The sequence below is a fragment of the Parasteatoda tepidariorum genome, chromosome 1 (assembly GCF_043381705.1).
Source record: "Parasteatoda tepidariorum isolate YZ-2023 chromosome 1, CAS_Ptep_4.0, whole genome shotgun sequence".
NCBI classification, from domain to species: Eukaryota; Metazoa; Arthropoda; class Arachnida; order Araneae; family Theridiidae; genus Parasteatoda; species Parasteatoda tepidariorum.
Window position 1 is genome coordinate 12,680,346 of NC_092204.1, and position 16,364 is coordinate 12,696,709.

Consider the following 16,364-nt stretch of genomic DNA (forward strand, 5'->3'; position numbering starts at 1 on the left):
AAGTTTTTTTTGCTTAAATTACGTTTTCTTATTCATATTTTATTGTAACCTGTACAGTTTTTTTTCACTATTTATTAAAAACAGTTTTTATTAGCAAATTTATTTTTTTCTTAATAACCAATTTACTATGTATGATAAATTTATAGATGAGTTATTTATTAATAAAACATTGAGCTGCTTTAAACAATTTTATACAATTTCCATACATATTCCATACATACATATAAATTTTTTAAATTTTTTTTCTAAAACAGAAGCTTTTGAAAAAGAGAAAAGATTAAAAAAAAGGAATCAAACGCTCTAAACGATGTTTCAGGCGCGAATGCTCATTTCTCTTAACTCTAGGGCTATTACAATAGATCGAAGAAAGAAGTCTCCTTTTCTCCCACCGAAACCAGTCTTAAAGAGGGACCCCGCACCGCTACTTGAAATAATCATACCTCGTTACCATAGTCACCGCCACCCCTCCAGACGAATGGCGGACTAGAGCTGCGCAGTGGGCTATTGGCGACGGTCAGGGAAACATCCCGAGGATGATCCGAAGACATGCCATCGCAATTTTGATTCTCTGCAGAGGGGATAGCTCCCTGGCTTTGGTAGCGTGACTACCTACGAACGAAGTCGAGCACTTTACGGTAGAACAGTTTAGTGAGAGGACCGATACCGCGCACCCTCGGTCCTTTCGCAGGCGGATCAAAGTGGTCACCCACCTACTTACTGACCGCAGCCAGTGATGCTTGACTTCGGTGTTCCACTGAGAGCCGTGTCTTGGCGATCAGTCCACTGCAGGACAGAATTTAGACGCAATTATACATCTAAATTTAGGACAGACCATTCCAAATAGTTTAATAAAGTGTTCCGCCGTTTTCACCATAGATATTAAATATTGTTCGAATCCTTGACAAAAATTAATTGAAGAAAATGTTCACATTAAAAGTTAAAAATTTAATGCTTAAGCGAAGAATAAATACAAACGTTATCAAATCTAGACGAATTCTAACAAAGAAGAAAAAAACAACAACGTTAAAACTTGTTAGATGACCCGAGAATGGTAAAAAGTGATTATTGGAAGCACCTTTAAGTTTCATCCGCGCTCGCAACTGAATTTGATGTTTTTAATTCCGCCTCCTTCAATAGTGATTGGTAACGCAATACTGATGCATCTTCTATAGTGTTTGATGACGATTTTGTGTTTTCTTTTCTTTTTTAAATACTTGTTGGCCACCCCCCCCCTATGCGCACAATTTTTAAACCTATCTACATTTTTTTTTTTTAAAAATGTAGGTCCAGCTGTGACATTCAGTGATTGCGTCAATGAAGTCCGATCATCATCCCCATATTTTGGTGAACACACAGATGCAGTATTAAGAGAAATACTTTCTTATTCCAACGAACAAATAGAGAATCTAAGAAAATCAAAAGTGGTGTTTTGAATTGAAGTAGTTCCCTAGAATGTGGACATTTTTACGAAAATTGATGGATTTGTTTTGAATAAATATATCTTGCTTTTTTTGTTTTGATTTATTCTTAAATTTTAGAGCTTACTTTAAAAATACATATAGTTTTATTAAATAGTAACTCCTATTGCTATAACCCTTTTGAGGAATTCAAAAAACAAATAGAATCCACTAGCTATTTCGGAAAACAAGTGGAACAATAACTGGAATCCACTAATCTATTATCTTGGTTTTGATAGAGAATCTAAGAAAATCAAAAGTGATATTTTGAATTGAAGTAGTTCCCTAGAATGTGAACATTTTTACGAAAATTGATGGATTTATTTTGAATAAATATAACTTTCCTTTTTTTGTTTTGTTTTATTCTTACATTTTAGAGCTTACTTTGAAAGTACACATAGTTTTATTAATATCTCCAATTACTATAACCCTTTTGAGGAATTCAAATAACAAATAGAATCCACTAGCTAATTCGGAAAACAAGTGGAACAATAACTGGAATCCACTTATCTTGATTTTCCTTCGATTTATTAGTAATCTGGATAAGCTTATTTTTTATTTTATAACCGTCGTTGAACAGCCGACCCAATTTTTTGGTTTACGGCTACTAATGTTCAATATAAAATAAAATTTCATATTTCTAATAGATCTATGAATATGTGTGTTATTTTACTTTAAAAAAATTGTTATACCCTTTAAAACTGATAAAAAAGGAGCCCAATTTCGTGTTTTTTATTACTCTTTAAATTAATTAGTTAGCCTAAATTATTAGACAATGTTTTTTGACTAAAATAATCATGCCACTTCGCAATTATTCAGACCATTCAAATCGAATAGCACAAAATCATTTCAAAATATGATGATAATCTACTATAAGAAGAATCATGGATTTCTTTTTTCACCTGTTATTTAAGCTGCTTTCTTCGCCCGTGAGATAAAATTTTTGATACTTACTCTCTTTTCTTCCGTTTTCAAGAACAACGAATCGAAATGTTTTCCTGTGCTGCTAAGACGTTTTTTCAAGTGGTTCAAATTAATAAAAATTTTCCAAGATTTTTAACAGGTAAGTTCCGTTTGAAAATTCGTTAATTTAAATTTGATGGGAGAATCCGTTTATGATTTGGGTACTTAACCCATTCTCTGCCAAACGGGAAAAAAATGCAAATTTTTTTAGTGTTTTGAAAAGAAAGTAACTGACTTTAAAAAGTAACTTAATTTAAATTGATTGAGATTTCTTACAGGTATGTTTAGTTTACAAATTCGTATTTTCATTTTTGTTAAGAAAATTACTTTTTTTTAGTTTATGCACTGGCACTTAATCGATTCTCTTGCCAAAATGGTGAAAATTCAGTTTTTTAGTGTTCTGAGAAAGAGTCTTTTTCAAATAATTGGCTATTCATTTGAACTATACTAAGTGGATAGTTATCACTTTTAGCTACTACTTAAGTTAGGTAGAAGAGGTATGCTAGTTACTTTTACTGAAATAATTGAGTTTCTGGTCTTAAAGATTTAAAAAAAATGGAAATGGAAACTACAGTAAAATATGCCAAAAATTCATGCATTCTAACTTTTAAAAGTCGTCATGAAATATTTCTGTAGTAAAATATCTAGCGGGTAAAAGTCAAGAATAAACTTGCGTACGTTTGCATCTTCCGTGGTCATGCTAAGTAAGTGGTCATCTTAAAAAAGAACATGAATCACCATTCTTATATCCTAGCTAAAACTTAGTGGCGCGACAGCCCATAGATCCTCTTAGGAAAATTTGCTATAGACCCGCCTATGGTAACCTATGACAACCGTAGAAGTTCATATGGCAAGATACCTTGCCTATGGTAACCATAGATATTCATATGACAAGATAACCTACACCTATTGTTATCATAGAAATTTGTATGGAATTCATGTGGCAAGACACCATACGTCTATGGTAACTATAGAAAAATTGTATGGTATTATATGGCGGGATACCATAGTCTTATGGTATGATTAAAGGGAAGAGCTCTTTAGGCATATGGCAAATAAATGGAAACACACTATATGCATGTGTCATACATATGGGAGAGTGGACATGGTTCAGGAGGGAAGCAGGCGTGTATTAATGCAACTCCGATAATCCGGCACAATTCTGCGCAGCCAAGGGCTCCATCTGAGACTATTATACTTTTATATATTTGTTGTAATTATTTATATGCAGTGTTGTCAAACTCACTTATGATTATTATTATAACTCAAAAAATTAATGAAATTACATGAGATTCGCTATCACTATAAATATAAAATTTTCTGGGGATACAGGAAGTGTTGGCTGTAATAGACATAAGACTATAAATACTAAAATCACGAGAGGCAACTGCTGCATGCGCAACATTTAAAACTTTTATTGACTTATTACAGAACAAGGCTGAAAGACTATATACATCAAGACGGAAAAGAGTAAAAATTGGCACAAAAGACATTTTTTTCTAGAAAAACAAATAACTGTAACTACCAAGATATTTTAAAAATTATAGCATATGTGAGAAACTGCTTCTTTCTGTTCATTAGTTTTAAAAAAAATATTTACTGAAATGTTCTTTTTTTACAGAATCGCCCCTCCTCTCCTGAGGGAGGGGGGCGATTCCGTAAAAAAAAAGCAACTGTCGCAGCGACGAGTCGACCCGGTTCTTCCCGTATACCCACGATCGGGGTTAAAATTCACTTACTGAAATGGTTTTACTGCCAGATTTTCTTCTTTTCCTTTTTGCTTTCATTCCTAATTACAGCCGATTTATCAACCAAGTTCTGAAAGCATGAACTTCAGCAAGAGGGCAGCACAGATGTCTAAACCTGTGGTAACCACATGTTGGGTAGCTTATCCTGCTAATCTGGTCTATCATAGGGCAATTGTAAAGTTCAAAATTGATATACGGAGCTGTTAGAGGTGCCACAATAGCTTTTTCAACACCTCCTCCCCTGTAAGCAATCACATTTTTGGTGGGAGTTCTGCAAGATTCATAAATAAAAAATAACTTGTTACGCAGTAACTGCCCCAACATGGAGGGTTCTGCCATTATCTGTTCAAAAGACAAGTCCCCAATATCCATTGTACTGTGATTACAATTTTCCCCGTATTGTAAGGACCGTTGGTTGCTCTTCCGTATGAATTGAATGCTTCCGGACTTGCCGTTGTTCATGTTAATCCATCCCAGCTCACACACCAGTTTGCTTCCGCGGAAGTATTCTAAGTCAAAGATGCAGCAAATTTTATCCATAATTCCTGAAATGAAACATGGTAACTTAGAAAATTACTGATTACTAAATGATACACCAAATAAATTTTTATAACCGTCTTTGAACAGCCGACCCAATTTTGGATTTACGACTACCAATGTCCAACTCCGTAGTCTTGTAATTTCAAACCCAATCCAGAAGACAAGGGAACTCCTGGATTACGTATTAGGAGAAAAATGACTTTATGAAGAATTTTCTATAGAACTAACCCGCATTTGCTTTACATGGAAGGGAAAAACCACGAAAACATCCTGCGTCCCCTTGTCTCCCAAACAAGGGGACTCTAACCCATGATCTACCACTGAGGATATTTTGCACTGTGGGTGTGGAATTCGGGTGTGCGAGCTGGGTGTGGAATTCGGTTCAATCAGCTATCGCCGGGATTTGAACCCGGTTCACCTCATTGGGAGGCGAACGCTCTATCCCCTGAGGTACCACGGCTCACACCAAGTAAATTGAAAAATATCAACTGTAGTTAAACTTAGGTAATTTTATGGCAACCTAATTTTTTTAAATTTTTTTTTTACTTTCAACTTTAGCCAACAAGAGCGAGCTTATATAAAATGAAAATATCGATAGATAAATAGCTTTTCCCGCCCGGTGGCTTAGTGGTAGCATTTCGCGCTCCCGTGCCACAAGGTCCTGGGTTCGATCTTTGGGCCAGGCAAGGTTGACTCAGCCCTTCATCCCTTCAGTGGGTCGATAAATGAGTACCAAGCATGCTTGGGAACTAAACACTGGGGGTTTCGCGTTCGGCTGACCACCTAACCGGAACATCTGCTCCTGCACCCCAGAGCCTATAAGGTCAAGAAAACTGAAATGGGCACAGTAGGTCTTGGCCCTCTATGGGCTGTCGCGCCTCTGAGTTTAGTTTAGTTAAACAGCTTTTCCTACTTCTGATTTCAGCAAAGGATGTATGGTCATGGTTTAAAGGAGAAAGTGCTAAAAATAATTGCTGAAAAGAAGCAGTTAAAGGCCTGGTTTCTTAGGACAGGACGCCGTCAGCTGGAAATCAGCGCTAACCTCTGATTGGTCCATTTGTGAGTTTCATAGCATACGTCATCGAACGCTCATCTTGAACTACAATTGCCGTCCAACTCAACTGTTGTTGGATTACAACGTGACGTTAACCACAGAAGCAATGGCGGACAACATCCAACAGCACATTGAAATCAGCCAAGATTTTGATTTTGATATTAAACACAGCTTCTTCATTAAACATAGCACTCTTCATTTAGCTCAGCTATAATGTGTTTTTTCTTGGACAAAGTCATTATTTGTTCTCTAAAACACTGGTCGACAATAACAAAATCAATGCAAATTCAAAATAAATATTTGTTTACGTTATTAACGCATGCGCAATGAGAGATAATGTCTGCGTTGGACCGACTGCTCACGCTGAGCTAACAAAAAAGTATTTTTTTGGCGTCAGCTCTACGTCAACTTTCCGCTGACGCCCAGATAAGGCGCTAGTTCTAAGAAACCAGGCCTTGAGCTAACAAACCAGTATTTTGTTGGCGTCAGCAGGACGTTGAAGTCCCGCTGACGCCCAGATAAGGCGCTTGTCCTAAGAAACCAGACCTTTAAAGTGAATTAACTTTCAAAGAAATTTAAATTTCGTGAAAAAAGGAACTCGTGTCAATTTCACAAATAAAAATTCTTTCAGCAAAGGTCAAACATCAATTCTCTAGTTACCATTTAGTTGACTACTGAGCCCACTGCGTTTTATTTTTTACTTTAACAGTTAATTATTCTGTAATTAATTGGTGAAAGTCAGAATTTTTTTATTCCATCGTACTCTCTGTACAGTTTTCTGCAAGCCTTTTCATATAGTTTTTTTTTGCAGAATAGCAAGACAAAATGTTAAGTAGAACATCCAACACAGCGGCTTAGATTATTAGATTAGATTACAGCGGGTTAGATTTGGAAGGGTGAAATTTAACTGAATTGGAATTTCTAACCAATACGAAGAAATATATTTTTAGTTTAGATCAAATCAACTTGCTCATATTTGAAAAAACAATTTTTTTTCCTAAAATGTATACGTCTTTATTTTTTCATAAGTAATAAGATTTTGCTGATGATCATAAAATAAAAACATTAATTACAGTTAAGTATGGACATACTATAGTTTCGGTTCTACAACAAGAACCTCCTTTAGTGTCTAAACATCAAAAAAAAAATTATTGTGTATAGAAACTAAAGTATGTTCATTTCTGCAATTTCTGTATGTTCATTTCTGCAATGATTCTGCAAAAATGCAAATTCATTTGTGCATTTTTTTAATCAATAAAGCACAGTTAGTTTTTTTTAATTAACATAGCACAAAGCCCTATTCTTTTCATACAGTTATGTTGCAGTCGACGCTCGATATCAGGCCCCTCTGAGTCGGCGAAAAATTTTAATTTATTTTGTAGGACAAAGAAAAAATAATGGTTTAAATAATATCTTTAAAACATGCTCTAATCAAATGACCAAATTTCGGTCGTTATATTGAAATGAACGGTTCAATGTGAACGTTCTAACGGACATAAAAAAAAAATTAAAAAAATAGACTATAAGGTTCTTTATGCATTGGTTGTTATACTGGAAGGGTCATTGTAATGGAACTCGAACTAAACGATTTATTCCCCTCCATAACGCGTTCATTGATAAAAACAAAATGATGTTCCAATCGAAACAATTTATTTTCTTATCGTCTCTTGCATTTTCATAATGCATAATGATACAATCCTTAATAAACAAAGATGGTCCACATACATTTGGCTGAATCAGCATAAAATTAATAACGAGTTACAACCGTCCTTACTTATAAATTATTTATTTTCCTATTTTTTAAAAATAGTAAACTTGAGACTAAGAGAAACTTGAAACGAACTTGAGACTAAAAACCATGATCACAAATAAATATTTATAAGAGTCATAAAAAAACAGGCTGACATTAGCATTAATAAAAAAGTTGCATATCAAGATCAAATGAAAAAAGAAAAAGCAGACGATAATTTTGGAACTTCTTGGAGTTGATTGTTTTTCAGACTGATGTTTATCTTCTTAATTTCATATACATAAAATTTTATTGTTATTAGATTATAGTAATTTAAAGTATTTTATATTCTTTTTATGTATAACTTATTTACGATAACTGCTTCAGCGGTGACTTTGATATTAATATGAATACTGAAGAAAGAAAATAATTTTCTGACGTATTAAGAAAAGTATATTGGCTGGAATAGAAAACCAATCCAGCTCAATGGACGACCTGAGGACAAACATCAATTGATGCAGTTTTTACAACCCACGGTTTGAAATGTTGTGTAAGTCTATACAGAATTAAACTCGGTGGCGCGACTGCCCAAGGAGGGCCAAGGCCTACTGTGCAAATTCCACTTTTGTTGACTTTAGACTCTAGGTTGCAGGAGCAGATGTTCCGATTAGGCAGTCAGTCAAACCCGGAACTCCAGTGTTTAGTCCCCAAGTACTAATTTTATCAAGTGTTACGACACAGCCATTGGCCGTCACCACGAAAGGAGAAAAAAAAAAAATCTGCGCAATAGGTGAGCAGTGATCGCAATAATGCAATCACAATTTTCTCCCTTTTATAATTATCGTCATTATTAATAATATTTTCTGTTATAAAATTTAGTTTTTAATTTTTATTATTAATTTAAGTTAAGAAATTAAAACTTTCTCATTTGTCCCTTTTTAATACATCTTATCATATGCATAAATAATGCTTTATGATATAAAAAAGATAACATTACATTATTATGCAACAATATATGAAGATACTGTAGTCACCATTCTGCTATTGATAATTTAATTTCTTTTATCAGGGCTGATTGTGCTCTGGAAAAAATCCGGATTTCCGGAATTTTCGCTAACAGTGATCCGGAAGTTTCCGGAGAGCGAAGGTCCAGATGTTTCAAAAAATCATTGATCACAGAAGTTTCCGGAAATCAAATTTTCAAAGGTGGAACTTAAAAACACAGTTTATTTTTTTGTTTGTAAAGGCGAGCCAGAGTGATACTTTATAAGCTTATATTCATGATTAATATTTATTTTTTATCAGTAAATAGTTGTTATAATCATAAACTCAAGAAAGAAAGACATATTTATTAATTTTAATTACTTCTCCAGGTCATCATAGGTATGTGTAAAATTTTAAATATATTTTAAGTAAACTAAGAAATATTGAGAAAAAGGAACAAAAAAAACCTTGTTTAAATTTTTTTCAATTTAAACTGTCTTTTTTTTTTTTGAACTCAAGAAATTTTCCGGAATTTTGACTTGGGCTCACAATCACCCCTGTTTTATTGAGTTATATTTATTTTTATAATAAATATAACTCAATACATACTCATACAATATAAATTCAATACATAGAGAAACTTGACAATATCGCAGGTATCTCTTGAAAATAGTTAAAACTGAGAGCAAAGTATTAAGTCTACCGGCAAATTTTGTCCGCGAAAGAACACGCTTTTTTATGCAAATATAACTGAGTGAGTGGCGGTGGCTCAGGGGATAGAGCGTTCGCCTTCCAATGAGGTGAACCGGGCTCGAACAACACCTCCTAGAAAAGAGTAGGCCTCTGCACGGGTTACCATAAATATCCTTTNGGCTCACAATCACCCCTGTTTTATTGAGTTATATTTATTTTTATAATAAATATAACTCAATACATACTCATACAATATAAATTCAATACATAGAGAAACTTGACAATATCGCGGGTATCTCTTGAAAATAGTTAAAACCGAGAGCAAAGTATTAAGTCTACCGGCAAATTTTGTCCGCGAAAGAACACGTTTTTTTATGCAAATATAGCTGAGTGAGTCGCGGTGGCTCAGGGGATAGAGCGTTCGCCTTCCGATGAGGTGAACCGGGCTCGAATCCCAGGGATAGCTGGTCGATACGAATTCCCAACTTGTTCCGACTACAGAGCTGACGAAAAATATCCTCTGATCATAAGATACGGATCATGGGTTAGAGACCCCTTGCCGTCAGGATAACCGTGAGAGGTTTTGCTCTACTTGTAATGCAAATACGGGTTAGTTCCATAAAAAAGTCCCCCACGAAGGTAAATAACTCTCAATATTGGAAACTGGAGTTCCCTTGTCTTCTGGATGGACTTCAAAATTGCAAGGCTACGGATTTGAACATTGTAAGCCATAAACTCACAAAATTGGGTCAGCTGTTCAACAACGGTTATAAAAAGTACGCAAGGTTGTCTTTATTTAATTTTATTTATTTATTTATATTTTTATAGAAAAAAATTGAGGCTACTCTTAAAGTGCCTGTATCAGATTAAATTGCACAGCTTAGTTTGTCGGATACTTCTGTTACAAGTTAAAATATGCATGCGCATGGCGTTTTGGGCCAGTGTTTCTTCATCATTAGGTTAAAGGATAAATATAACTCCACTTTGTTTTTTTAAAAAACCTTTCCCATTACAGAAAATAAAGCATACGCAGAATTTTCTGGTAGTCATATTTTATAGCCGTCGTTGAACAGCCGACCCAATTTTGGGTTTACGACTACTAACGTTCAACTCCGTAGCCTTGTAAATTTGAATCAAATCCAGAAGACAACGGAACTCCTGGGCCAGTTATTGGGAGAAATTTGCCTTCCTGGAGGACTTTTTTGATGAAACTAAACCGCATTTGCGTTAAATAGAGAAGAAAGCCTCAAAACCTCCCACGGTTAGCCTTACGGCAAGGGGACTTTAACCTATGATCCGTATACCACTGAAGATATTTCACGTCAGCACTGTGGTTAGTGCGAGCCGGGAGCGGAATTCATACTGACCGAACCCGGTTCACCTCACTGGAAGGCGAACGCTCTATCCCCTGAGCCACCAAGACTCAACAAAAAATATTGAACGGGTGGTTACAGATGTATTAAATGTTCAAGGCTCATCTTCTTATTGTTACCACTTTTTAAAATATTTAAGGCTTGTGGGAACCATACCAATGCATTTTGAATATAATAAACTTAACTTATAATGACTATGCCCACTACTACATAGATATGGGATAAGGGCTATTTAGGCCTCAGATGCCCAGTTCTACAACAACGATATGAACTACTACGTAGATATAATTTCAGCAAATAAACTTCTGATAATTATGCTTAAGAACAGGGATGTACCTGGAAACTAAAAATGTAAGGTTTTATGTAATTAGTTATTCAACGTAACTACCACCAAGGCATACATTGTAAATAAATCATATTTAAAACGAAAAATATTCATTGCAATCAATGGTAAACTGCCTTTTTAGAAATGTGATTTTAATTTAATTTTAAATCTCATTTTAATAGATTTTCACTTTTTACATTTTTAGTCGCTTGTGGCATCTCCGTATGAAATATTAAAGTGCTGACAAAATTAAACATTTGTTTGTAAGCTAAATTTTAAGTTTCTTTAATTATCATTTCGCTTTCACTTTAAATATTGAGTAGGCATTTACGTGCGATGTTCTGTTACGAAAAAAAAAAAAAAATTCAGCTTACCGTAATTGTTGTTTTCATAGCTCATTATTTACCACTCATAAGATTTCTCAAGTTTACTTTTCTATCATAAAGTATTTCAAATCTAAATAATCATGCCTGAACAGTTAGTTCCTTTTACGAATAACTAAGCTTTGATTAGGCATTTATCTAAAACAAACGGTTATTTAATGAACATATTGGTGAAAACGCATAAAATCAGGAGCTAGAGCTTCCTGAAATACTTCATTCACTGTCTTTTTGAAACCGGTTACATGACGTCACGTATGACGATTTTGCATTTCACTAACCCTATCTATTTGAAGAAAGAAACAAAACTTTTTTTTTTCATTGCAGTGCAGTGACCTATATTCTGATGAAAGTAAACAACGTGCAATACAAACCACATTGAAATTGAATTTTTACAAGCAATAATTTCTCGAATTGCTTGCCTAGAGAATAATTATACAATTATTGCTATTTTTAAGATTTGCTCTCATGAGTAATTATACGATTATTGCTATTTTTAAGAGACATCACTTTTTCGTGTTTTTAAACATTGGGGGGGGGGGAATGCCGTGTTCTTCAACTTAATATAGCAAAACCAAATTCATATAGAAATTTTGAAAAATTATGAAACGGAGACAGTTTTCAAATATTAATAATTTTGAGATATACTTTAAAATACTTTGGATTTAGTTAAGTTTAATTAAATATTGTAACCCTACCAAGTACTGTACGAATTGAGTCTTAACCACAGCTGTTAATAAATAGTAGTAGTTAAAGGTAGTTTACTACTTCTAAAATAAATAATAATCAACAGTACTTACTACGTCAATTTATTTGATAGAAAAATTAACAGTCTAAGTCTTGACGCTTCAACACAGTTGTGGTATTTCTGAATTTTATGCAAGATTTTATTTTTATTTTTCAAGTGGTAGTAATTTTTTTTATATCCTTGAATTTTAGATTTAATTATATGATTTTGAACAACATAACTTATAGACTAATTAAACCCCCCTGCCTGCATAAGTGTAACAATAAATAAACAAATAAGAACATTCGATAGAGCAGTGGAGGGTATTCAGGCCTGTCTGAATATTTTTAAACTATACAGCACAAATTTTTTTTTAATATCTTAAGAAAATGGCAATTTGAGACTTACTTCCTGAAAACTCTGATAAAAAATTTTATCAGTTAGTAATTTATTAAGTTTTCCGGCTGAAAATGCTCTTGATGTAATTGGAGTTTAATTTTTTGGACAAAAAATTTCATTGTGTTTGCATAACTTCAGTGGGTAATCGGTTTGAAGACTTCAAAACTTAGAAAACCAGTTGTTTTTTTATTCATCATTACAAAACGATGAAAAAAAATTGAATTCGATTTCACTTTATTTAATAAAGAGATAAAACTGTTTCTTAGCAACTTTTCCTAACTAATCATTTTAGGAATGGAGGGAAAAAAACTGTCCACTTATTTTTGAAATAATAAAACTACTAATATTATAATTATTTTGATATTTTAACACGGTTTTAAATCAACAACTTTAAATTTTGAAAAATATAAAGCATTCCAAAACACCATAATTCATATCACTTTTCTAAATAAAAACTTACATTCAAATGTTTATAACCCACAAAGGGTTAATTATTTTACCCTTTAACTTTATAAAAGAGACAAAATCAAATTGGATAGACAACAAAGCTTTTTTACATACCGGCAGATGAGTAGTTTCTTTTTTCTCAAATAATGTAAGGTTTCTTTTGAAAAAATCAGTATCAGATAAGATACGTATGGATGAATCTTACTCTACACATAAACATTCAGTATGTAATGATAAATATAAAATTCTGTAATTCAATAGAAGGAATCAGGGAATTTTCCCTTTAAGATGACGTAAAGGAAGATAAGGAATTTCCGCTTAAAATATCACCTGCATAAAGAAACCCTGTTTGTTATTTTGTTTACCGTACTTTTAACTGCATTTTTATTTCACTTTTCCTCCGCTTTTTTCTGATTTTTATTATCGCTCTTCATAATTTATGTTAGGTTAATCGTATATTTAGAGATAAAAGTCAGCGCCTCAAAGGAAAAAAAGAAAAAATGCAAAATCATAATTTTTAGTCTGAGAATTTTTAGCCGTATGAGTACCATATATGGCAGTACTTTTACTTTCGTTACTTGTACCGCCGGTACAAGTAAAAAGTAGGTACTTTTACTTGTACTTCATTACTTTTTAAATTTAGTACTTTTACTTGTACTTTCGTTACTTTTTTAGGGAAAAAGTACAAGTATTTGTAACGGAAATTTCGAATGAAATCGTTACGTTTTTCTAAAACTCGGTAAGCTTTCTTAAAAAAAAAAGAAAAAAAAGAAGATTAAATTAAAAAAGAATGCTTATGTTTTTTTAATTTATAAAATTAATGTGCAATATATATGCATTCACAACTAACTTCGTGTTTAAATACATTATGTTTCAACTTATACTGCACATTCAATTATTTTTTACTACCGTAAACCGGGGCGAGTCTACCCATTTTTTCCAGTTTGTCAACTTTCAAGTGGTCAAACTTTTGTAAATATTAAAGAAAAAAGGCTTTTAATAGGTGTTTCGGAATCGCTATTTATCCCTCTTTAAAGCTGTGAAATCGATTTTAGAAAATATTAACAGTTACGCTGTTACTGTATATTTTTATAGAACTGCTGACAAATCTCTCGTATGGGGCGAGTCTACCCATTCTACTAAAATGAATGTTAACATTGTAAATAATCAAATTTTACTATTAAATTGTTATTTTAGTTACTATATAGGATATTTATGAAGTAAAATTCATAACTTTATTATATATTCCATTTTTTTATTCATAAAATAACACAAATTGAGTATTTGATCGATTATCACATTTTGATCACAGTTTTGTTTTTATAATCATTAACATTATAAAATAACATTTTTTTCTGATTATTGTTGATAAAAATAAATTAAAATTAATATAAATTTACAATTAAATAATTAATAAATAATAATAATTAAAGATTATTAACAAAATCGAAATTCAAACATTGGGAATCATGAAAAATCCTTTTCCCATTCTTTTGGGAGGTAATAATAATTTATAAATAATAATTTATTTAACTTGCATTAAATAAAAAAAGTTAATTTTGTAATATAAAAATTGAAAAAATAGGTAAAATAAACATATTTTATATTTACATTTATATTTAACCTATAAATTTTCTTATTAATGATAAATTTATCAATGCAGAATTAAAATAATATACTCAAATTCATTTAAAATGACTTAATTTTAATATAAACAAAGTTCTAAATTATATTATTATGCTTTATTAACACTAAATACGAATGGGTAGACTCGCCCCGCGAATTCTGGCTTTTTGTTTACAACAACAAAACTTACATTCTTTTCGTTTTTTTTTCATATAAAATTAATGTAATCTTAGTCTTAGATAAGTTTATCACTTAACCAAAGTGAAAATAGTAATAATAATAATAATAGTAATAATAATAATAATATACTTAAAACTTTCACCAACTAAAAGTTTGCTGATTTTCAATACAAATCTCTCAAAAGACGTTTGAACAGGTCGGTTAAAAAGACACCAAATAAATAAAAACGGATCAAACTACTACAGCGCCATCTTCCTTAGAGTCTGAACTAAGTCCTCCATTGGTAAAAATTTTTTTATTTGCAATTTAAAATAGTGAAAATTAAATAAAACTAAAATGGGTAGACTCGCCCCTGGATGGGTAGGCCCTGGATGTTCTGTTTCAACTTATACTGCACATTCAATTATTTTTTACTAGCTCAAAGATCACAAAGCTATCTGAAACCCCGTGTTTGCTTTGTTTATGTTTGTGCTTTTAAAACGCGTTTTCATAGAGTAAAACAATTTTAAATTAATGATAATTTAAATAAATAAAAATAATAAACTGAAAATAGAAATCAATAGATAAAATTTCTTTTTCGTGCAAATCCATAAAAAGTTTGATATTAAAATTATATTTGATTTTAAAATTGTATTATACGATTATATTATAAAATTATAATATAATATTCTTCCGAATTTAAAAATAAATTAATGTCCATAACTTTCAAAATTAAAAATAATTAAATAAATAACAAAAATTTTGCAAAAACATTGAAGAACATAAGAATATTATTCAATAAAATTTCAGGTTTCTTTGAATCTTTGATTTCCTAGAAATGTACTTTTAAATCGTTATTTTTTTGTTTAGTACTTGTACTTGTACTTTTACTCGTTACTTTTTAAAATAAGAACCTTTTACTTTTTACTCGTTACTTTTTTTCAAAATACTTGTACTTTTACTCGTTACTTTTTAAAAGTAACGTTGCCATGTATGATGAGTACTGTTGAGCCTTGTAAAATGTTGGCAAGATTAATCGGAAATCTGCGAATGTCACGTATACGCACCAACACGAAATCAGGGTAAAAAAAAAGATAGAAACTGGTAGCCAAAATATTTCTTTCGAATTTTGTTTTTGGGCGCGATAATAATAATTTAATCGATTTAATTCGCCACTACTTAATTTGAAATAAAAATGCTGAAGTTACACTCTGAACTAACTCTCATCAAAACCATTTGTGACTCAAACGTCCCGAAGAGGTTAAAGACATTTTTAAAAAAATGTATTCTAGTTAATTAAATTTTTGAAATCTAAATTACTAGGATCGTTATGCACTAAAGAAAAAATGGTTACTAGTATTCGAAGAAAATTATTTTGGTGACATTTTCTACTTTTACAATTTTTATTCTATTCTACTATTTTTTTCTTAAATTAGGAAAGTTGAACATATTTTGTTCTATAAATCTATTTTATGTTTTTATAAGTTTTTTTGTAGTCTCTGGTATACATCAATTAAGTTAGCACTCTAAAAATCGGAAAACAATTTTGTAAACTCTCCCTTTGAAACACACACACAATCCTGAATGTCAAAAAAACGAAAAAAAAAATCTTAAAATAGTGGAATTGAAATTATTTCAAACTCAACATAAAATGTTTCTTACTTTTTGAAATATTTTTCGACAAAAATGCACGAGAATTTGATATAATACCAAAAACTATTTACAGTAGGACTATATAATTTTACTGAAATATATATATA

The 16,364-nt window shown here is 31.8% G+C and overlaps 2 protein-coding genes and 1 long non-coding RNA gene across 3 annotated transcripts in view; 2 read left to right on the forward strand and 1 right to left on the reverse strand.

Moving 5' to 3' along the window:
• Positions 1-1,510, forward strand: part of LOC139424827 (succinate--hydroxymethylglutarate CoA-transferase-like) — a gene marked incomplete in the record, with an annotated part of 26,481 nt that extends 24,971 nt beyond the window's left edge. The window contains 1 exon segment of the mRNA XM_071188144.1: positions 1,285-1,510. Within this exon segment, the coding sequence (XP_071044245.1) occupies positions 1,285-1,433 (149 nt within the window).
• Positions 1,511-2,392: 882 nt separating this feature from the next.
• The window catches only part of LOC107455261 (succinate--hydroxymethylglutarate CoA-transferase), a 39,251-nt gene continuing 25,279 nt past the window's right edge, over positions 2,393-16,364 (forward strand). The window contains exon 1 of the mRNA XM_043045668.1: positions 2,393-2,520. Coding sequence (XP_042901602.1) covers positions 2,448-2,520 — 73 coding nt within the window. The 5' untranslated portion in view covers positions 2,393-2,447. The remainder of the gene's footprint in view (positions 2,521-16,364) is intronic.
• Positions 3,812-13,176, reverse strand: LOC107455262 (uncharacterized). The gene is made up of 2 exons (XR_001585550.4): positions 12,934-13,176; positions 3,812-4,713 (listed from the first exon to the last, which is right to left on the reverse strand). It is a non-coding gene; the product is annotated as an uncharacterized lncRNA (long non-coding RNA).